Source organism: Muntiacus reevesi, chromosome 3 (assembly GCF_963930625.1).
Source record: "Muntiacus reevesi chromosome 3, mMunRee1.1, whole genome shotgun sequence".
NCBI classification, from domain to species: Eukaryota; Metazoa; Chordata; class Mammalia; order Artiodactyla; family Cervidae; genus Muntiacus; species Muntiacus reevesi.
The window spans coordinates 244,835,650-244,859,907 of record NC_089251.1 but is presented as its reverse complement, the minus strand read 5'-3'; the positions used below and the strand labels follow the sequence as shown (position 1 = coordinate 244,859,907).

The 24,258-nt window shown below is 37.6% G+C and overlaps 1 protein-coding gene across 3 annotated transcripts in view; it reads left to right on the top strand.

The window, feature by feature from the left end:
* Positions 1-24,258, top strand: part of TLK1 (tousled like kinase 1) — a 160,931-nt gene that overhangs the window by 41,758 nt on the left and 94,915 nt on the right. For 2 of the 3 annotated variants that reach the window (XM_065931742.1, XM_065931741.1), the window contains exon 2: positions 10,701-10,819. In XM_065931742.1, the coding sequence (XP_065787814.1) occupies positions 10,701-10,819 (119 nt within the window). Of the gene's footprint in view, positions 1-10,700; positions 10,820-24,258 lie in introns of those variants that run through there. The other variant, XM_065931744.1, reaches the window with a different exon arrangement.

Here is a 24,258-nt window from a genome sequence, read left to right as displayed (position 1 = left end):
ATATTGACATTACTAGATTAAGCATACATCACAGCATTCTTAACTCTCAAACTTTTAAAGTAACAGTCCATTTAAAATGGAACGTTTCATTACAGTGTAACTTCATAAAAAGTTGAAAATGAGGCTGCCACCAAAATAAGTTTCTGAGCAACTCATTCATTAGCCAAGCAAAGAAAGCTATTTACTGATGGTGAGTTAATTAAATTGTGTTTGATTGCAGCAGTCAAAGAAATGTGTCCAGAGAAAATAAATCTGGTTTAGACTATTAACTTTTTGGCAAGAACGGTTGATTTAAGAGTTGACGACATTTGAAGCAATATCAATAGTCAATTTAAAAACAAGGCAAAAGATTTAGAGTGGTTTTCCGTGTCTCTTGATGAATCCACAGATTTTATTGATGTTACTCAGTTGTTGATTTGGGGCATCAGTACCAAGTTTGAAGTGGCAGAAAAATCAGCCTCTGTGTAGAAAACTTCAGGTAGAAGTGTTGTCAGAGTTGAGGGAGCACAGTCTGCGGTGGAGTCTGGTCAGATGCGCTGCAGCTGGTAACGGTAAACACGGGTGAAAGAGGGAAAGACTGAGTTAGACACACTCACAAAGCTTGTAAAAATGTGAGGTGTTCAGAGCCTACTGTTACTCATTGTATAGTTCATCAGCAGGTACTTTGCTGAACATATGTGAATTTATTACGTGTTACAGAATCAGTATTGTCAACAGTGAACTCAGTTTGTTCTCATGGACTTAACTAGCACCAGCTGTGCACATTTTTGTTAGCAGCTGAATATCCTGACTGGCTTAGCAGTGGTAACATTTTATTGCAGTTTTTTTATTTTAGGACTGAGTTGGAGATTTTTCTGAACAAAGAGGACAGCCCTCAATCACTATTATCAAGTACTGATTGATTTTGGAAACTAACTTTTTCTATGGAGTTGAAAATATTTTTAAATGAATTTAATGTAAAATTACAAGGCATAAGAGCATTCATTGGTGAAATTTAGCTGCAGTAAAGTCTTTGAGTGGTAACTGATGTTTGAATTACAAGTAACATCAGGCTGCTTTATACAGTTCTCATCCTGTCAAAATGAGATCTTCATTCCCACATGAATTTGCTTGAATATATTTTCCAACCTCAAACTACAGTTCCAGCAGCATTTTTTCAGACACTGATGCAAGTGCAAAGAATGTTTCCATAATTCAGAATCAATTTAATTGTGCACTTGAGGAACTTCTATCTAACCTTCAATTGTAAGTGATTAATCTGCACTGTAATGACATACTGAAAGGCAAATATCACAAGAATAATCTAATAGACTTCTCTAACTGCCTTTGAAATAATGAATATGCTCAATTAAAATCATGTGCTTCCGGGTTAATATCAGCATACGGCAGTACTTATTTTTTAGAAAAGATTTTTTTCAAAGATAAATCCATAAAATCTGATCATCATTATCAGAGGAGTGCTTATATTTTGATGATAGGAAACTTGAATTAGATGGAATGTTCCTTCGCCCCCCCCTCCTTCCAATTCCATTCCATTAACAGACTGATCTGTTATAAAATACTATATACAGATATCATTATACCTTACATTTTATCATTAGAAAATGTGTAGGAGGCTTTTCTCTCGTTACATAAGTCTCTTCATAATTTTGCCCAGTGGCCTGCAAGGACCAAAATACCTTGTGATCAAGCTCTTTATAACAGTTGTGGTGTCCTCTATTCTACAGCAGTGCTTCTCAAACTTGGATGTACATAATTTTTTGAGGATCTTGTTAAAATATGGATTCTGATTTGGTAGGTCTGAGGTGGAACCCAAGGTTTTGCATTTTTTACACATCTAAGGTGTTAACAGGTGTTGGTATCAATGGACACATTTTGAGAAGGAAAGCTCTAGTAGTCACGTTTGTTAGATCCTTAGACAGGTATTCTAATATTTGTTAAGCATATGTTATGTGCCAGGAGTTAGACCAGGGGCTTTTGGACATATTGACTCTTTAAAATGTCATAGAAACTTGTTAGAAGGTATTAAGGACTGCAGTGAGGTTGGGAACTCTAGTAAGGGTTTTCTGTGTGTTTATTCAACTCTTTGCAACCCCATGGATTGTAGCCCACCAGGCTCCTTGTTCATGGGAATTCTCCAGGCAAGAATACTGGAGTGGGTTGCCATGCCCTCCTCCAGGGGATCTTCTCAACCCAGGGATCGAGCCCAGGTCTCCCACATTGCAGGCAGATTCTTTAATCAGGGAAGCCCAGTAAGGGTTTTCAATTAGAAACTAATTGTTTTGTTTTCCCTTGATCGTATAGCTTCCTCTAGCACCTCATGAAGGGGAGAGGAAGCTATATATCTTAGGAAACAGAAACAGTGGGAAGCAAAATACCACATTGGTGGCTGGTGCGAAAGTAGGGACTGATGTCCTCTTCCCTGCTAAATTCCACTGGGCCAGCAGCCAGTTTCCAAGCCAAAGTGTGGACATACTATGAGTGAAGTGAAAGTGTTAGTCGCTCAGTCATATCCGACTCTCTGCCAACCTATGGACTGTAGTCTGCCAGGCTCCTCTGTCCATGGGATTCTCCAGGCGAGAATACTGGAGTGGGTAGCCATTCCTTTCTGAAGGGGATCTTCCCAACCCAGGGATCGAACCCAGGTCTCTTGTATTGCAGGGAGATTCTTTACCATTTGAGCCACGGGGAACCCCATAGTATGTATAGCACATACATATTTTGTAAACATTTTTCCTCAATCTCTTGCTTGCCTTTTTTATAATTTTTTTAAGCTAGCCAATTCAAATTTTTGACAAGTCCAATTTATTTTTTCTTTTTTAAAATTATTTTTAAGAATTGTAAAATATGCGTCAATAAGATGGACCGTTTTAACCATTTTAAGATACATAGTTCAGTGACTACCATCTCCAGAGCTTTCTTGATCTTCCCCAAGCAAACCTTTGTACCCATTAAACACTACCTCCATATTCTCCCATGCCCCTCATCCCTTGGCATCCACTATCTACATTCTGTCTCTGTGAATTTGACTACTGTAGGAATCTTGTGTGAATAAAATCATGCAGTATTTGTCTTTTTATATTTCACATATTTCACTTAGCATAATGTCTTCAGAGCTTATTTATGTTCTAACCTAAATTTCTTTCAAATGTAGAAAGGAAATTTCCTTCATTTTTAACACCAAATATTTCATTTCACTTTATGTATATACTATATTTTATTAATGCATTCAGTCATTCATTGATGGACACTATGAGTACTCTTTACTTTTGGCTGTTAATAATAATGCTGTCAATATGGATGTACAAATATCAATTTGAGTCTTTGCTTTCACTTCCTTTGGGAGTGAAGCATACTCGCACCTACCTCCACACACTTAGAGGTGAAGCTTTCTGGATCATGTAATAATTACATTTTTAATTTTTTGAGGAACTTCTATACCATTTTCCATAGTGACTGCCCCAGTTTACATTCCCACCAGCAACACACAAGAGTTCAAACTTATCCACATCCTTGCTAACACTTGTTATCTTCTCTTGTGTTTTCTTTTTTGATGGTGGCCATCCTAATGGGTATGAAATGGTATCTCATTGTGATTTTGATGTCCATTTCTTTAATCTGTTGGGCAGATGTGTATCATCTTTGGAGAAGTATCTATTCAAGTTCTTTGTCCATTTTTTAATTGGATTGTTTTTGTTGTTGAATTGTAGGATGTATTTATATATTCTGGATGGAAAGTGAAAGGTAAAGTTGTTCAGTTACGTTCGACTCTTTGCGACCCCATGGACTATTCAGTTCAGTTCAGTCACTCAGTCGAGTCCAACTCTTTGTGAACCCATGAACTGCAGCACGCCAGGCCTCCCTGTCCATCACCAACTTCCGGAGATCACTGAAACCCATGTCCATTGAGTCAGTGATGCCATCCAACCGTCTCATCCTCTGTCGTCCCCTTCTCCTGCCCTTAGTCTTTCCCAGCATCAGAGTCTCTTCAAATGAGTCAGCTCTTCGCCTCAGATGGCCAAAGTATTGGAGTTTCAGCTTCAACATCAGTCCTTCCAGTGAACACCCAGGACTAAAAACTAAAAACACCCCTTTAGGATGGACTGGTTGGATCTCCTTGCTGTCCAAGGGACTCTTTAAGAGTCTTCTCCAACACCACAGTTCAAAAGCATCAGTTCTTCAGTGCTCAGCTTTCTTCACAGTCCAAATCTCACATCTGTACATGACTCCTGGGAAAACCATAGCTTTGACTAGACGGACCTTTGTTGGCAAAGTAATGTCTCTGCTTTTTAATATGCTGTCTAGATTGGTCATAACTTTCCTTCCAAGGAGTAAGCGTCTTTTAATTTCATGGCGGCAGTCACCATCTGCAGTGATTTTGGAGCCCAGAAAAATAAAATCAGCCACTGTTTCCACTGTTTCCCCATCTATTTGCCATGAAGTGATGGGACTGAATGCCATGATCTTAGTTTTCTGAATGTTGAGCTTTAAGCCAATTTTTTCACTGTCCTCTTTCACTTTCATCGAGAGGCTCTTTTTTAGTACTTCTTCTTTTTCTGCCATAAGGGTGGTGTCATCTGCATATCTGAGGTTATTGATATTTCTTCCGGCAAACTTGATTCCAGCTTACACTTCATCCAGCCCAGTGTTTCTTATGATGTAATATGAGTTAAATAAGCAGGGTGACAGTATACAGCCTTGATGTACTTCTTTCTCTATTTGGAACCAGTCTGTTGTTCCATGTCCAGTTCTAACTGTTGCTTCTTGACCTGCATACCGATTTCTCAGGAGGTAGGTAAGGTGGTCTGGTATTCCCATCTCTTGAAGAATTTTCCACAGTTTAATCTGATCCACACAGTCAAAGGCTTTGGCATAGTCAATAAAGCAGAAATAGATGTTTTTCTGGAACTCTCTAGTTTTTTCGATGATCCAGCAGGTATTGGCAATTTGATCTCTGGTTCCTTTGCCTTTCCTAAATCCAACTTGAACATCTGGAAGTTCATGGTTCACGTATTGCTGAAGCTTAGCTTGGAGAATTTTGAGCATTACTTTACTAGCGTGTGAGATGAGTGCAAGTGTGTGGTAGTTTGAGCATTCTTTGGCATTGCCTTTGTTTGGGATTGGAATGAAAACTGACCTTCTCCAGTCCTGTGGCCACTGCTGAGTTTTCCAAATTTGCTGGCATATTGAGTGTAGTATCATCACAGCACCATCGTTCAAGATTTGAAATAGCTCAACTGGAATTCCATCACCTCCACTAGATTTGTTCGTAGTGATGCTTCCTAAGGCCCACTTGACTTCACATTCCAGGATGTCTGGCTCTAGGTGAGTGATCACACCATCATGATTATTATGGAGTAGCCATCATAATCAGCGGAAGAGTCTGAAATGCAGTACTTGGATGAAATCTCAAAAACAACAGAATGATCTCTGTTCATTTCCAAGGCAAACCATTCAGTATCACGGTAATCCAAGTCTGTGCCCTGACCAGTAACGCTGAAGAAGCTCAAGTGGAATAGTTCTTTGAAGCCCTACAAGACCTTCTAGAACTAACACCAAAAAAACATCCTTTTCATTATAGGGGACCGGAATGCAAAAGTAGGAAGTCAAGAAACACGTGGAGTAACAGGCAAATGGCGTACAGAATGAATCAGGACGAAGGCTAATAGAGTTCTGCCAAGAGAATGCACTTGTCATAGCAAACACCCTCTTCCAACAACACAAAAGAAAACTCTACACATGGACATCACCAGATGGTCAACACTGAAATCAGATTGATTATATTCTTTGCAGCCAAAGATGGAAAAACAGTCAGCAAAAACAAGGCCAGGAGCTGACTGTGGCTCAGATCATGAACTCCTTATTGCCAAATTCAGACTGAAATTGAAGAAAGTGGAGAAAACCACTAGACCATTCAGGTATGACCTAAATCAAATCCTTTATGACTACAGTGGAAGTGAGAAATAGCTTTAAGGGACTAGATCTGATAGACAGAGTGCCTGATGAACTATGGACGGGGCTTCGTGACGTTGTACAGGAGACAGGAATCAAGACCATCCCCAGGAAAAAGAAATGTAAAAAAGCGAAATGGCTGTCTGAGGAGGCCTTACAAATAGCTGTGAATAGAAGAGAAGGGGAAAGCAAAGGAGAAAAGGAAAGATATAGCCATTTGAATGCAGAGTTCCAAAGAATTGTGAGGAGAGATAAGAAAGCCTTCCTCAGGGGTCAATGTAAAGAAAGAGAGGAAAACAATAAAATTGGAAAGACTAGTGATCTCTTCAAGAAAGTTAGAGATACCAAGGGAACATTTCATGCAAAGGTGGGCTCAATAAAGGACAGAAATGGTAGGGACCTAATGGAAGCAGAAGATATTAAGAAGAGGTGACAAGAATACACAGAAGAACTGTACAAATAAGATCTTCAAGACTCATGGACTATAGTCAGTGGAATTCTCCAGGCCAGAATACTGGAGTGGGTAACCTTTCCCTTCTCCAGGGGATCTTCCCAACTCAGGGATTGAACCCAGGTTTCTCACATTGCAGTCTCTAGATAGCAGTCCATTATGAGACATAGGACTTGCAGATGTTTTCTCCCATTTACTTTCTTGATAGTATCCTTTTGAGAGGGTTAACAGGTAGGAAGACCAGAAGTTCCCAAGTGCCAGGAGGAAATACACCACAAGTGGCAGGCTTTTTCCCTTCTCTGTTGAGGATACCTGGCTCTGCCTGAACCTGACTTTTCTCAAACCTTGAGCTAACCAGTGGGTTTTCCTTATGTAAATGTTTTCCTTAAGCTGTGTTAATGAAACTGTGTATTTGCTTTGCAGTCTGCCTTTCTTCAAATTAGTTCAGCCTATGACTAACTTTTTTTTTTTTCTTTTCTCAAACCTAGTCTGATAATGGCTCAACAAACCAGTATTCAGGTCAATTGTTTTTTTCTGTTTTTTTTTTGCGGGGTGGGGGGACCGGGAATGACACACCTTGTGGTATTCTGTCTTAAAAATGCATGTTGTGAGACAGGGGCCTGGTGAAACCCCCTCAGCCTGAGGTGTCTCTCTCATCTGATCAGCAGCTTGCTAGCAATGGGGCCTTCTGTCTGCCCCCTTCTGATGTGTGTCAGAAGCTTTCTCTGTCTATTTTCCCTGTAGTAAAATTGTTAACAAAAACCTCTGAGTGTCAAACATCGTCTTTGGCCCCGGATCGAAATCCTCTCCTCCAAAGGTCTTGAATCCTGTGTAGCACATGGCTCGCAGCCGCAACATTTCACTTTGATGCACAGAAGTGTTTTAGTTTTTTTTAAATGCTTTTAATTTTAATTTTTACTTATTTATTTAGCTGTGCCAGCTCTTAGTTCAGATATGGGATCTAGTTCCCTGACCAAGGATTGCACCCCGGCCCCCTGCATTGGGAGCTTAGAACATTAGCCACTGGACCACCAGGGAAGTTAATTTTGATAAAGTCCAGTTACATATATTTTCTTTTGTTGCTGAGCTTTTGTTTTTATATCCAAGAAATCATTGCCAGATCCAGTGTCATGAAGAGTTTTCCTTGTTTTCTTCTATGAGTTTTACAGTTTCAGGTCTTTATATTCAAGTATTTGATCCATTTTGAGTTAATTTTTGTATTTGGTGTTAGGGAAGGGTTCAACTTAACATTTTTGCTTGTGGATATCCAGTCTTTCCAATGCTGTTTGTTGAAAAGACTGTTTTTTCCCCCATGGAATGGTCTTGGCACTCGTATTTCTGGGCTCTCTATTTTATTCATTGGTTTACATGTCTGTCTTTATATTAGTACCATATATATATATATTTTTTGCTTTTGAGAAAACCGCCAGAACTATTGGTGAATGCAGAATTTTGCTGCTTCTGTTTTTTGATAAATGAGGATTAATAAAACAGGAAAAGCATATGGGGAAAAAATCCTGACCCCCTACCATATACAAATATTAATTTAGGATAAATCATAGACCTAAGTGGAAAAACATAAAACTTAAAAAGATTATGTTTTTTCACTTTGGGACATGCAAAGTTTTCTTGGTAATAGAAAGATAATAACCATAAATAGAAAAATTAGATGTTTTCACTTCAAAATTAAACATTTCTGCTTCTCAAGTCATTATGAAGAAAATGGATAAAAATCAAAGACTTAAAATGTTTTTCATATCTATCAACCAGCTGACAATGTTTTTTTTTTATTTTAAAGATTTATTTTATTTTTTGCTTGTGGCGTGTCTTCATTGCTGCATACAAACCTTCTCTAGTTGGGGCAGGCAGGGGCTACTCTTTGTTGCAGGGTGCAGGCTTCTCATTGCAGTGGTTTCTCTAGGCATGCAGACTTCCATAGTTGTAGCATGTTGGCTCAATAGTTGCAGCTCGTAGGCTATAGAATGCTGACTGACTAGTTGTAGTTGTGGCAGACAGGCTTAGTTGCTCCGTGGCATGTGGGATCTTCCCGGACCAGGGATTGAACTGGTGTATCACAGTGCAAGGTGGATGCTTAACTGCTGGATGACCACAGAAGCCCCTGACAGTGACTATTTCTGATGTAGTAGCAGGATCAGGGAAAATAGGAGGTACTGGTGATACTTGAAAGCACATTGTCAGGAGTATACTTATGATAGAAACCAGATTCTAGGGACCTAAAACTAGTTAGGGTTGTAAAATCACCAGTTTAAGGAAATAATTAAATTTTCTGATATTAACTGCACAAAATTCAAGCTTCAATTTTTTTTTTTTTTTTTTAAAGACATATGTGAGACAGAGGGAGGCAGGGAGGGGAGAGATACACAGAAGAGCAGGAATACGTGCAAATGGAAAATTCCTTGAATGTCAAGAAGGAATAGGATCAAAAGCAAGAAATGAAGGCTTTAGGTTTGGGGACTTAGCTACCTTTTTGTCTAAGATGGAAGAATGAAGAATGGACAGGGAAGATATATACAGGTGCAGAAATGCTAATAAACATGGAGGGGTGGCCATTATCCCTCTAGCCCTCCTTCCAGATGAAGGTGGACGGTATTGAGGGAACTTTAAAGGGTTAAGGACTATAGGAATAGCTCTTAACTTCTAGGAGAAAAACATCAGGGTGTATGAAAGGGGTCTTGTGTAGTTTGGAAATGTTCCACATGTGGTTCTGGATTCTGATAATATCCTCCACCTCCCTTTGACTCACTTAGGTCACTCCTAAAGTTTTATCAGTAGAGAATTAGCAGACATGAAGAGAGGATTTTTAAGAGTTTAGTTGAACTTTAACTAGAATTTGTGGTGCTTTAGTCTGCATAGTTGAGATTACATGAGGGAGTTCATTTTCCCCTCTTTAATTCTCAGGGTTATTGTTTAATAATAGATGTTACTTCAGTGATCTGCTTGATATTTGTGTGTGTGTTGTGTCTACCTGCTAGAAACTAAAAGCATTGTACCAAAAAATCTTTGGACGTGGCAGTTAAAAGAGTCTTCCCAGTTTTAAATACAGTCAAGTCACAAATTGAGCGCTTCCCAGGTGGCTTAATGATAAAGAATCCACCTGCCAAGCTGGAGACATCCAATCCAGGGATCAAATGATCTCCTGGAGAAGGAAATGGCAACCAACTCCAATATTCTTGCTTGGGAAATCCCATGGACAGAGAGCCTGGCGGGCTACAGTCCGTGGGGTTGCAAAAGAGTCGGACCATGACCTAGCAACTAAATGACAACAAAACAACCAAGTCATGATTTATATACAAGCAAAATGTTTAAGTAGAATTACCACTTAGAGGAAAATTCTGTATAAGCTTAGAGTAGGGAGATTACATTATGAGAAGTGGTGTTTTTTTCAAACTATGGACTTGGGTCCATTAATGGCTCATCAAATTAATAGCTCACAAACAGCATTTTTTCCTTTTTAATGGATTAGAATAGACTAGAAAATATTGGCACTTGCAGCATATAGTAATAAACATTTGTGGAACTTTTAATATAAAATGTATGTATCTGTGTGTTGATTTGGGTGAAAATATATTTGTTGCTGTGGATTGCAGTTGAAAAGTGTTGGAAATCCACCATAGGTTATTTTGATAAATAATTGTGGACATTATAAAAACCTTTAAAGTCCTTACATTCATCTGCTTTTAGAATTTGTTAAGTTTATATTTACATTTAAATTAATTGTTGTTCAGTCATATCTCTTTACGACCAGATGGGCTGCAGCACATCAGGCTTCCCTGTCCTTCACTATCCCTCAGAGTTTGCTCAAACTCATATCCATTGAGTTCATGATGCCATCCAACCATCTCATCCTCTGTCATCCCCTTCTCCTCCTGCCCTCAATCTTTCCCAGCATCAGGATCTTTTCCAAGAGTCGGCTCTTCACCTCAGGTGACCAAAGTATTGGAGCTTCAGTTCAGTATCAGTCCTTCCAATGAATATACAGGGTTGATTTCTGATTTGATCTCCTTGATCAAGGGAGTCTCAAGAATCTTCTCCAGCACCACAGTTCAAAAGCATTAATTCTTCAGTACTCAGCCTTCTTTATGATCCAAATCTCACATCCATACATGACTACTGGAAAAACTATAGCTTTGACTATATGAACCTTTCTTGGAAAAGTGATGTCTCTGCTTTTTAATATGCTGTTTAGGTTTGTCATAGCTAATTACATAAATATATTTTAGATGTAAGTATATAAATACATATGTAAGTGTGCTTTTTTTGTTGTTGTTCTTAATAGGTGCAATGGATGAGCTTCACAGTCTGGATCCAAGAAGGCAAGAATTACTGGAAGCTAGGTTTACAGGAGTTGCGAGTGGGAGCACGGGGAGCACGGGCAGCTGTAGTGTTGGAGCCAAAGTGAGTAAAGTTGTGATCTGTATCTGACATTTTTTCTTTGTATTAAAGTCTGCATATTTTGTAAAGGGTTTATATTTAACAAGTTAGTACTTACTATTATTTTTATAATAGATAGGAAAAATCCAGTGTTTTTATACCTAACTTCTAGTATAGCATACTATATTTTGCATACCATTTTACAAAAAGGCAAAATGGTTGTCTGAGGACGCCTTACAAATAGCTGAAAAAAGAAAAGAAGCTAAAGGCAAAGGTGAAAAGGAAAGATATACCCATCTGAATGCAGAGTTCCAAAGAATAGCAAGGAGAGATAAGAAAGCCTTCCTCAGTGATCGATGCAAAGATATAGAGGAAAACAATAGAATGGGAAAGACTAGAGATCTCTTCAAGAAAGTTAGAGACACCAAGGGAACATTTCATGCAACAATGGGCTACATAAAGGACAGAAATGGCATAGACCTAACAGAAGCAGAAGATATTTAGAAAAGGTGGCAAGAATACACAGGACTATACAGAAGAGATCTTAATGACCCAGATAAGCATGATAGTGTGATCACTCACCTAGAGCCAGACGTCATGGAATGCGAAGTCAAGTGGGCCTTAGGAAGCATCACTATGAACAAAGCTAGTGGAGGTGATGGAATTCCAGTTGAGCTATTTCAGATCCTAAAAGATCCTAAAATGTGAAAGTGTTGCTTTCAATATGCCAGCAAATTTGGAAAAATCAGCAGTGACCATGGGACTGGAAAAGGTTAGTTTTCACTCCAATCCCAAAGAAAGGCAATGCCAAACAATGCTCAAACTACTTCACAATTGCACTCATCTCACACGCTAGGAAAGGAATGCTCAAAATTCTCTAAGCCAGGCTTCAACAGTATGTGAACTGTGAACTTCCAGATGATCAAGCTGGATTTAGAAAAGGCAGAGGAACCAGAGATCAAATTGCCAACATCCGTTGGATCATAGAAAAAGCAAGAGAGTTCCAGAAAAGCATCTATTTCTGCTTTATTGACTATGTCAAAGCCTTTGACTGTGTGGATCAGATTAAACTGTGGAAAATTCTTAAAGAGATGGGATTACCAGACCACCTTACTTGCCTCCTGAGAAATCTGTATGCAGGTCAGAAAGCAACAGTTAGAACTGGACATGGAACAATGGAGTGGTTCCAAATGGGGAAAGGAGTACGTCAAGGCTGTATATTGTCACCCTGCTTATTTACCTTATATGCAGAGTACATCATGAGAAATGCCAGGCTGGATGAAGCACAGACTGGAGTCAAGATTGTCGGGAGAAATATCAATAACCTCAGATATGCAGATGACATTATGTTTATGGCAGAAAGCAAAGAACTAAAGAACCTCTTTACGAAATTGAAAGAGGAGAGTGAAAAAGTTGGCTTAAAACTCAGCATTCACAAAACTAAGATCATGGCATCTGGTCCCATCACTTCATGGCAAATAGATGGGGAAACAATGGAAATAGTGACAGACTTTATTTTTTTGGTCTCCAGAATCACTGCAGATGGTGCCAGTAGCCATGAAATTAAAAAACGCTTGCTCCTTGGAAGAAAAGCTATGACCAACCTAGGCAGCATATTAAAAATCAGAGACATTACTTTGCCGACACAAAGGTCCACCTAATCAAAGCTATGGTTTTTCCAACAGTCACATATGGATGTGAAAGTTGGACTATAAGGAAAGCTGAGCACTGAAGAATTTATGCTTTTGAAATGTGGTGTTTGAAAAGACTCTTGAGAGTCCTTTGGACTGCAAGGAGATCAAGCCAGTCAATCCTAAAGGAAATCAGTCCTGAGGATTCAATGGAAGGACTGATGCTGAAGTTGAAACTCCAATATTTTGGCCACCTGATGTAAAGAACTGACTCATTGATCAAGACCCTAATGCTGGGAAAGATTGAAGGCAGGAGAAGAGGATGACAGAGGATAAGATGTTTGGATGCCATCACTGATTGGATGGACACGAGATTGAGCAAGCTGGGGGAATTGGTGATGGACAGGGGAGCCTGGTGTGTTGCAGTCCATGAGGTCGCGGAGTCAGACACTACTGTGCAACTGAACTGATACTATATTTTGAGTATTTATGTTGTAATATAGCATAATAGGTTTCAAGAGTAAAAATGAATTTGATAGATGCACTCTTTCTCCCGTTACATAATTTTTACCTTTCCTTATACTTTTTGTTTCTTCTTTGTTCCTGTAACTCATGTTCCTGTCATATATGTTCCTATCTGTACGGTAATCCACTGCTGCTACCTGCTGTGTAAATTGTATAGTGTATCTGTTATGGCTTCTAGTGATAGATATCAGGTTGTCTCCAACTCCCCGCTACCTCACATTGTGGTGAATTTCTTGTTACTGTTCTGTTTTATGACTTTGTAAAACATTTTTTTTAAGATATATTCCTAACATCAGAATTGATAGAGCATAGGACATGTATAGATTTAAATTGAATAAATAGTGTGTGCTATTTATAACAGTTGTATAAAACTAATTTGCATTCAGCAGAGTGCAAGAGTATTTCTGTATCTGTGTATCCAAGAAACCCTTGGCATCATCCAGATTCCTCATGTTTGATAGCCCAGAAGGTATATTTTGCTGTGCTGCTTTGCTGTGAGTCTTGCTGGGCTGCTGTGCTGCGCTAAGTCACTTTATCATGTCTGACTCTCTGCTGCCCCATGTAATCCGCCAGACTTCTCTGTCCGTGGAATTTTCTGGGCAAGAATACTGGAGTAGGTTGCCAGGGGATTTTCTCCTCCCAGGGATCAAACCCATGTCTCTTTTGTCTCCTGTATTGTAGGTGGATTGTTTACTATTAGAGCCACTGTTTTTCATATGTCCCTTGTATATTCTATATATTCCGTGTTGATTACATACAGTGCAGATAACTTCTTTCATTTTGTCATGTCTGTTAACTTTTTTATGGTATCCACCATAATTAAAGGTACAGAACTCTTTGATGTTGTATTCAAACTCACTAATTTTTTTGCTTTATGGTCTATACCTTAGTACACCAACTTTTGGTTTTACTAAGAAAAACAGTGGTCACCATTAACCGTCTGGGTCAAATAGACCTTTTTGCTATGTTTATATTTTGTTATTTTACTAATTTTCAGCAATAAGAAAAAAAATAATAGCAACTTTATTAGAAATTTTAATATGAATTTAAACATACTTAAAAATCTCTTTGTATCAAGTAAATCTTGGTGCACAAGCATCATAAAAGATGAAGGATATTGTTATGCATCCTTTTAGCTTAAAAATGGCCCAAATTCTTGTTGCAGAACATTGTATGATGAAGTCCTTCAATTGAATGAATTAATGGATGAGAATAGCGTGTTTCCCTTTTTCCTCCCCTTAGAAATGTATTGTCCAGTTCACTGATGCTTGAATTTGAGAAAATTCATCTAGGATATTGTCATTTGAAGACTCAGATTTTATTTATATGGTTACTGTCACCATCATCAGTTTTAGGTTCTGTTATCTCTTTACATTTATTTTCTGATTTGTGTCATAAATTAAATTATCATCTGTCATTTTCTTCTCTTGATCATCTTAAGTGGAAAATGAAAATTTCTTATTAGCTGGAGTCTATAAAAGCTAAAATCAGACTCCAAAGATAGTTTCTTAGTCATTTATATGTTTTTGAAAGATGATGCAGTACTTTGAGGTAAAGAAAATAGCTGGAAGATTATAATTTATTTCACTATTGCATCATCCTTTTAGGCATTAAATCTGTATTGTTTTTCTATTTCTAGTATAGCAAATTATCATGAAGATGCTCAAAACAGTACGCATTTATTATCTTATAATTCTATAGCATCAGAAGTCTGACACAAGTCTCACTGGGCTAAAATCAAGCTGTCTGTGTTGCTGCATGTCTTTCTGGGGGCTTGAAGGAGGATCAGTTTGCCGTGCCTTTTCCAGCTGTGGGAGGCTGCCTGCATTCCTTGACTGCTGGTGTCCTTCCTCCATGTTCAGAGCCAGCTGTGTTGCATGTCTCTGACTCTTCTTTGACAATCACATGTAATGGACCATATCCTAGAAGGGCTCTTCACTTTTAATTGCTAATATGATAAGATTGGGCCCACCCTAATCTGGATAATCTGGTATAATTTCCCCATTTCAAAATTCTCATCCTTAATCACATCTGCAGAGTCCCTTTTGCCATATACAATAACATTCTGGTGTTTAGGGCATGGGCATCACTGGAGAGCCGATATTCTGCCTATCATATTATCATTCTTCTGTTTTATTTTAGAGGCTTCTCTTTGTTTCATCATAGTTGAATAATTGATGAACAATGATAAGTAATGACTTCCTTTTATGATATGATAGTATCATAATATATTATGATATAATAACAAAATATAGGAAAAATAAGATCAGTAAGATCCCATAATGTATTTTGGATTTATGAAAGCTGGTGGACATCTGGTAATTAATTGCAAAGTAGAATGTGTTTTATTCTATTAAAAATAAATTCCTATTTTTATTCTGTGGATGGTCTCAAAGAATAAAAGTCCTGAAATATTAATTATTACAAACTGACTTGGAAAAGAAGCCAGAAAGGTAAAGTTGGGTCCAGTGGACTCATGGTATTCTAAAAGTGAAATTCTTCTTCCCCACCCATGAGGCACAAATAGAATTCCTTCTGTTTTATAGTTTTATATTTATTCTTTAGCCCATTGAGGCCTCATCTTTATATAATATTGATAAAGATCAGCTTTTATTTTTCTCCACATAGTAAGCCAGTTTTCTCCACTTCTTAAATCATCCATATTTTCCCACTGATTTGTGATGCCACCTGTATCATATGTTAAATTGCCATGTGTATATTCTGAGCTGTCTTTGAAATTTACCTTACATTCCAGTAGTCTTTCTGTGTTCTTCTGTCAGTATCACATAAAGAATATGATTGTGTTTTGGTATGTCTTGTTCCTGTTGTAAAGCAAGTCTCTCCTTTAATCTTCTTTTGTAAGATTGACTCAGTTATATATGGATCTTTATTTCCTCATGTAAAATTTGAGCATCTCTCTACTTGTTAGCACTTGGGAATTATTCTTCTTTAATAACTTATTTGTATCTTTTTCCTTTAAAGATCAAATGGAATTTTTGTCCTAAATGCAGATTGATTTTGGGTTATTGAAATGTTTATAAGATTAGGTTGTCTCATCTAAGTACGTGAAATGTCTCTCCATTTGTTCAGTTCTCTCTGTAGAGTTCTACAGAATTTTTGGCTGTTTTTATGAATTTTTTGGGCTTATTTCTGGATACTTGAAAGTTTTTGTGGCTGAAGTATTTTTTATTATATTTTCTAGTTGGCTCTTGGTGACCTAGGAGGTTTTTTATTTTTATAGAGTGGTGTTGTATTTAGTAGTCTTACTTTGGTCTCTTTTATTGGTTATACTACTTTGTTGATTATTTAGATTTGTCCAAGAGAAATTGATAGTTTCCCCAAATTACAGTTTTATTTCTTATACTTCGTGTGTGTGTGTGTGTGTGTGTGTATTCCTTATATTGGTCATGAGCTTCAGTACTATGTCTTGTCCTGTTCAAGAGGAATCATCTAAAGTTTCTCCATTAAGTGTAATGTTTGCTGTAGGTTATGTGTATATAACTATGACCACATAGCAGAAGAGCTTTTCCATTCCTGGTTAGTTAAGAAATTTTTGTTCATTTGTTTTAAAAATAGTAAGTGTAACAAATTTTAAAAAAAAATTGAACTTTGCATTTCTGGGATAAACCCAACTTGGTTATGATATACTATTTTAAAAATACTTTATTAGATTTAATACATGACTAGCTATTTTAGTTAGGATTTGTACATTTATGGTTATAAGAGAAATAGATAACACATACCTGAAGAGTAATATTTTAGTGAGTTTTGACAAATGTGTACACTTGTAGTAATCCACATTCCTTTTAAGATGTACAACATTTTCATCATACCACCTTGTCTGCTTTATAAGACAGTATCACACTAGCCCCATAAAGTGAACTATTTTTTTGCTATTTTGATTTTTTTCAACATTGTATATATGGTAGAAAATGTTCATGGGAAGATGAGTAGACGTTTACCTATAAAACTGTCTTGTCCTGGGGTTTGTTGTGAAGAGAGGTCTTTCACTATCATTTAAATTTCATTAATTTTAATTAGTTTATTAATCTATTTCAGATCTTTTCAGACTTATTAGTGGATAGTTATAACACTTTAAAAAATCTCAATTCTTATTCATTTCTGTTTATTCTTTCAGATTCTCCTTTTCTGTTCATTCCTGCCAGAGCTCTAATTAAGTAACTGTCGCAAAGAATTTGGTCTTAATCAGTTTCACTTTCTTTTCCTCATTGATTTCTGTCATCATAATTTACTTGTTGGATTTGCTCTGTGGCTATTCTTCCAGCTTTTGAGTTGAATGAGTTAGATTATTTTTATGATACAAAATTAATACACAATAAAATGTACATATTTTAAATGACTTGTGCTGTAAGTTTTGTGAATGCATAAAATTGTGTAACCTCTACCACAATTAGGCTGTAAAATAGTTCTCAAAATATTCCCCCATGCCCTTTTGTACTCTGCCCTTTAGGTTGCCTCTGGCAACCACTGATTTATTTACTGTTTTTATAGTTTTGCCTTTGCAAGCCTGTCATATAAATGGAGTCAGTATTGTATATATGTAGCCTTAGATTCTGACTTCTTTTATCTTAGGAAAATGCATTCCTTTGAGATTCATCCATTGTTGTAATGTTATCAATAGTTAATTTTTATTGTTAAATAGTGTTCTGTTGTATAAAATAATGATTTATTGATACAGTTTTTTAAATTTTTATTAAAATATAGTTGATTTACAGTATTGTGTTTCAGGTGTACAGCAAGGTGATTCCGTTATACATACATGTATATTTTTCTTTACGTTTGTTTCCATTATAGATTATTACAAAATATTGAGTGTAGCTCCCTCTGCTATAGAGTAGGTCCTTGTTGGTTATCTGTTTTTTATATTGTAGCTTGTAAAAATATACCACAGTTTTTTTTAAATCCATTTCTACTAGATAAAGAACATCTAGGTTATTTTAAGGATTACAAATGTTAAGGATTACAAATACAGTTACAATAAACATTTGTATATTCACTCCTTAAGTTTAGCTATTTTGAGATCTTCTTTTGTTATAGAATTAAATTTTTTGCATTGCTTTTTGAAAATATAGTTTGTGTGGCATCAGTCCTGAAATGTGCCCTGTTTTATAAACATTTCATATCTAATAGCTTCTAATTGTATTTGTTCAGATCTTGGATATCTCCTTGTATTGTCAGCTTGAGCTGTCTTTTTTTGAGGGAGGTATTTTTAAATCTTTAATTGTGATTATTGAGGTATGCATTTCAGCTTGTTTATCAGTTTTGGCTTGATATATTTTGATGCTACCTTTTTACATGCATATATCTTCTTTGGTTCTTTTCATGACTACATAATTGTTTTTTAGAAAATATTTGTTTTTTTAGATCTTAGGAATACTGTCCTCAGCTTTGTTTTGTACTCATGTGTATATACACATCTCTGTCATCTCTTTCAAGTATCATTGGTCTCAAATGTGAACAGACCTGTGGCTGATTCATGTTGCTGTTTGGTAGAAACTTAACACTGTAAAGCAGTTTTTCTTCAATTAAAAAAAAAAATAGATGAAAACTGTAAACAGGCCTTTTCAAGGAGCCTTATTTCATTTTAGTGGGGAAAGGTACTTAGGAACCAAGCTAGGTATGCTTAATGTTATGTGGCAATCTCTTAAAAGAGTGTCAGCTAATGTAGGAAGAATATAGACTCAGAAAATCAACACAGTGTTTCCCAGTACTGATTAGGTTAAGGATCATCAATGGATGCTAAAACCATTTAGTAAAATGTTTTGGAGAACAGTGTTTTACAAGGATTCAAAGTTTCACTGTATTGTTGTTCAGTTGCCAAGTCATGTCACAACTCTCTGTGACCTCATGAACTGTAGCATACCAGGCTTCCTTGTCCTTCTCTATTTCCCAGAGTTTGCTCAAACTCATGTTCATTGAATCACTGATGCCATCCAATCCAACCATCTTACCATCTGTCGCCCCTTTCTCTTGCCCTCAGTCTTTCACAGACTGAGGGACTTACTGAGGGACTTAGCCAGTGAATCATCTGTTCACATCAGGTGATCAAAGTACTGGAGCTTCAGCATCAGTCCTTCCAGTGAATATTCAGGACTGATTTCCTTTAGGATTGACTGGTTTGATATTGCAGTCCAAGGGACTCTCAAGAGTCTTCTCTAGCACCAGTTCAAAAATATCAATTCTTCAGTACTCAACCTTCTTTATGGTCCAACTCTCACATTGTTACATGACTACTGGAGAAACCGTAGCTTTGACTATACGGACCTTTGTCTCTGCCTTTTAATACGCTGTCTAGGTTTGTCATTGCTTCTCTTCCCAGGAGCAAGCATCTTTTAATTTCATGACTGCAGTCACCATGTACAGTGAATTTAGAGCCCAAGAGAATAAAATCTGTCACTGTTTCCATTTTCTCCCATCTATTTGCCATGAAGTGATGCGACCTGATGCCATGATCTTCGTTTTTTGCATGTTGAATTTTAAGCCAGCCTTTTCACTCTGCTGTTTCAACTTCATCAAGGGGCTCTTCAGTTCTTCTTCACTTTCTGCCATTAGAGTGGTATCATCTGCATATCTGAGGTTGTTGTTATTTCTTTTCGCAATCTTGATTCCAGCTTGATTCATCCAGCCTGGCATTTCACGTGACATACTCTGCATAGAAGTGAACTAAGCTGGAGAACCACATACAGCCTTGACTTGCTCCTCTCCCCAGTTTTGAACCAGCCCTTTGTTCCACATCCAGTACTGACTGTTGCTTCTCGTCCTGCATACAGGTTTCTCAGGAGGCAAGTAAGATGGTCAGGTATTGTCATCTCTTTAAGAATTTTCCAGTTTGTTGTGATCCACACAGTCAAATGCTTTAGTGTAGTCAGTGAAGCAGATGTTTTTCTGCAATTCCCTTGTTTTTCTTGTGATCCATCAGATGTTGGCCGTTTTATCTCTGGTTCCTCTGCCTTTTCTAAATCCAGCTTGTACATCTGAAAGTTCTTTTTTTTTTTTTTTTCTGAAAGTTCTTGATTGACGTACTGCTGAAGCCTAGCTTGAAGGATTTTGATCACAATCTTGCTAGCATGTTAAATGAATGCAACTGTATGATCATTTGAACATTCTTTGGTGTTATCTTTTTTTGGAACTGGAATGAAAACTGACCTTTTCCAGTCCTGTGGTCACTGCTGAGTTTTCCAAATTTGCTAGCGTATTAAGTATAGCACTTTAACAGAATCACATTTTAGGATTTGAAATAGCTCAACTGGAGTTCCATCACCTCCACTAGCTTTGTTCATAATAATGCTTCCTAAGGCCCACTTGACTTTACACTGTAGGATATCTGGTTATAGGTGAGTGACCACACCATTGTGGTTATCTGGGTCATTAAGACCTTTTTTGTATAGTTCTTCTGTGTATTTTTGCCTGTTCTTCTTAATCTCTTCTGCTTCTGTTAGGTCCTTGCTGTTTCTATCCTTTATTGTGCCCATCTTTGCAGGAAATGTTCCTTTGGTATCTCTTTTTCTTGAAGAAATCTCTAGTCTTTTCCATTCTGCTGTCTTTCTCTCTTTCTTTGAATTGTTTACCTAAGGTAACTTTCTTATCTCCTTGCTATTCTTTGGAACTCAGCATCAGTTGAGTATATCTTTCCCTTTCTCCTTTGCTTTTTTTCTTTCTTCTTTTCTCAGGTCTTTGTGAGGCCTCCTCAGATAACCACTTTGCCTTCTTGCATTTCTTTTTCTTGGGGATGGTTTTGGTCACCACCTCCTGTGCAGTGTTACAAACCTCCGTCCATAGTTCTTCCGGTGTTCTGTCTACCAGATCTAATCCCTTGAATCTATTCGTCATCTCCACTGTAATCATACAGGATTTGATTTAGGTCATACCTGAATGGCCTAATGGTTTTTCCTACTTTCTTCAATGTGAGCCTGAATTTTATATTAAGGAGCTGATGTTCTGAGCCCCAGTCTGCTCCAAGTCTTATCTTTGCTGACTGTATAGAGTTTCTCTACCTTTGGCTGCAAAGAATATAATCAATCTGATTTCAGTATTGACCATCTGGTAATGTCCATGGGTAGAGTCGTCTCTTGTGTTGTTGGAAGAGGGTGTTTGCCATGACCAGTGTGTTTTCTTGGCAAAACTCTGTTAGCCTTTGCCCTGCTTCATTTTGTGCTCCAAGGCAAACTTGCTCAGTACTCCAGGTATCTCTTGACTTCCTGCTTTTGCATTCCAGTCCCTTATCATGAAAAGAACATCTCTTTTGGGCATTGGTTCCAGAAGGTCTTGTAGGTCTTCATAGAATTGTCAGCTTCTTTGGCATTAGTGTTTGGGGCATAGACTTGGATTATAGTGATGTTGAATGGTTTGCCTTGGAAATGAACCGAGATCATTCTGTCGTTTTTGAGATTGCACTAAGTACTGCATTTTGGACCCTTTTGTTGGCTGTGAGGCTACTCCATTCCTTCTAAGGGATTCTTGCCCACAGTAGTAGATATAATGGTCATCTAAATAAAATTTACTCATTTCCATCCTTTTTAGTTCACTGATTCCTAAAATGTTGATGCTCACTCTTGCCATCTCCTGTTTGACCACATCCAATTTACCTTGATTCATGGACCTAACATTCCAGGTACCTATGCAGTATTGTTCTTTCCAGCATCAGACTTTACTTTTACCACCAGTCACATCCACAGCTGGGGGTCCTTTCTGCTTTGGCCCAGCCTCTTTATTCTTTCTGGAGCTATTTCTCTAGTCTTTTCCAGTAGTATATTGGACACCTACCATCCTGGGGGGCTCATCTTTCTGTGTAATATCTTATGCCTTTTTATACTGTTCATGAGGTTCTCATTGCAAGAATACTGAAGTGGTTTTCCATTCCCTTCTCCACCCTATAGATTAGTTACTAGTTATAAAAGAGCAAATGTGCCTTTAAAGTAGAGAGATGTGTTGGTTTCCACCCTAGTAAATAAAGTTAAGCTTTGCACTGGTCATGTCACAGAGAGCTTGACATTATGTGCATCTTGAGGGTGATGTAATAGGAATAACACTCATCACCTCTAGTTTTCATTGCAGAAATGTTTGATTTGAATTCAATCATGAGGAAATAGCCCTGGGGCATCCTGGTGGCCAGCGCCGTGAAGAGCAAACAGAAGTGGAGGGACCGTTCTCGGTCAGATGAGACAAGAGAGACTTACTTACTCGCCAAATGCATTGTGTGACTCTAGATCCTGATTTCCTCCTGGATTGGGAGAAAAACAACTTTAAAGGGCATTTTTGAGACAACAGGGAAAATTTGAGTGTGGAGTGTATGTTGGATGATGATACCGCACTAGTGTTGGTTTTGTTGTTCTTTCGGGGATAAGCTTGTATTTTAAAATACTTACTTAAATTTAATAGGTAAAGATTAGAGAGGGCTTCCCTGGTGGGCTCAGTGGTGAAGAACCCGCCTGCCATTGCAGGAGATGTGGGTTCGATGCCTGGGTTAGGAAGATCCCCTTGAGGAGAAAATGACGACCCACTCCAGTATTCTTACCTGGGATTTCCCATGGACAGAGGAGCCTGGCAGGCTACAGTCAATTGGGGTATTGAAAGAGTCAGACACGGCTTAGCAAATAGACAATAACAAACAAAACCTTACAGGATGTCAGATAGTGGTGAGCAATGACCCTTAAAGTGTTTTTATTTGGATTGATTATGATAGCATGCCTGTGAAATGCATTGTTAATAGTAGGCAGATTTTAATAATAGTTAACACCAGGAGTTTGTAATATGGAAATAAAACCGTTTGAAGAATCAAATTTCTCTTAATGCTCTGAGAGAAGAAGAATGAAGGAGAAAGATAAGAAAATCATCTAGGAATAGAGAATAGTTCAAGATTTGATTTTTCTGTAGAGAAGAATAGGCTTATGTTTGCTGAAAGTAAGAAGGGAATAAGCAGAAGAGCAGAGATACTATACATAGAACTTTTACTGTGATGGGGTATAAGAGGAGGAACAAAAAGAAACTTAGTCTAATAAATATGAGGAAGAAAGAGGAAACATTTTTACCTGCTTTTATGTAATATAGTAGAAGTAAAGCCAAGTGTATATTATGATAAAAAATGAGAATCTATCTTTAGGCAATTGACAGGAAACATACCCCCAAAATGACAAAGATTGGAATTAACTGGAAAGAAAATATTTCAGATAATCATAAAAGACAGTAGAATCAAATACAAATTTGAGATCAGTATCTCCTCAACTTCAGACTCTTACGAAGACTTACCATCACAGTTAAAATGAAATGCTTTTAGTAGATCTTCTGATTTAGCTGTAGACTAACTACCCTATTTGACTAACTGTCCCGCTACTGCACTCATACTGGTTTATTTGCCAGTTGCCTCAAATGTACTTATCTAACTTCAGATTTCTGCTCAAATGTCACCTCTTTACATAGGCATTCTATGATGCTCTGTGTATGATATTCCTGTACCACTCTCCCTTTCTCCACTTAATTTTTAAGAAGTACTTACTGGTTTCTTACATGTTACTAAATACTTACATGTTTGTTTATTGTCTGTTTCCCTTCTTGTAGTGTAAACTTCATGAGTACTTGAATCTAAGTCTTTTTCTATTATATCCCTAGTATCTAGGACAATAGTAAGGCCCTAAATAATTATTTTTGAATGTGTGAAAGTGTTAGTCACTTAGTTGTGTCTGATTCTTTGCCATGCCATGAGCTGTAGCCTATCAGGCTCCTCTGTCTATGGGATTCTCTAGGCAAGAATAGTGGAGTGGGTAGCCATTCCCTTCTTCAGGGGATCTTCCTGACCCACGTCACCTGCATTTCAGGCAGATTCTTTACAATCTGAACCAACAGGGTATCCCTTTGAATGCATGAATGAGTATCAGATGAAATAGTCTTGAAAAGCCTGAATGGAACAAAGGTAGATACTATTTAAGGATTGTGCTGTGCTGTGCTTAGTCGCTTAGTTGTGTCTGACTCTTTGTGACTCCATGGACTGTAGCCCGCCAGGCTCCTCTGTCCATGGGGATTCTCCAGGCAAGAATATTAGAGTGGGTTGCCATGCCCTCCTCCAGGGTATCTTGCTAACCCAGGGATCAAACCCAGGTCTCTCAAATTGCAGCCAGATTCTTTACTGTCTGAGCCACCAGGAAGAAAGATGTGACAGTTATGAACTTTAACATATCATATGGTTCCAAAAGTACATGTTGAATTTTTTTAAAGTAGAGCTATATTGAGGGGTTTTAATAAAGTTCTTTTGGATTCTATTAAAAAATATATAAAAGAGCAAGGCCATAGGAT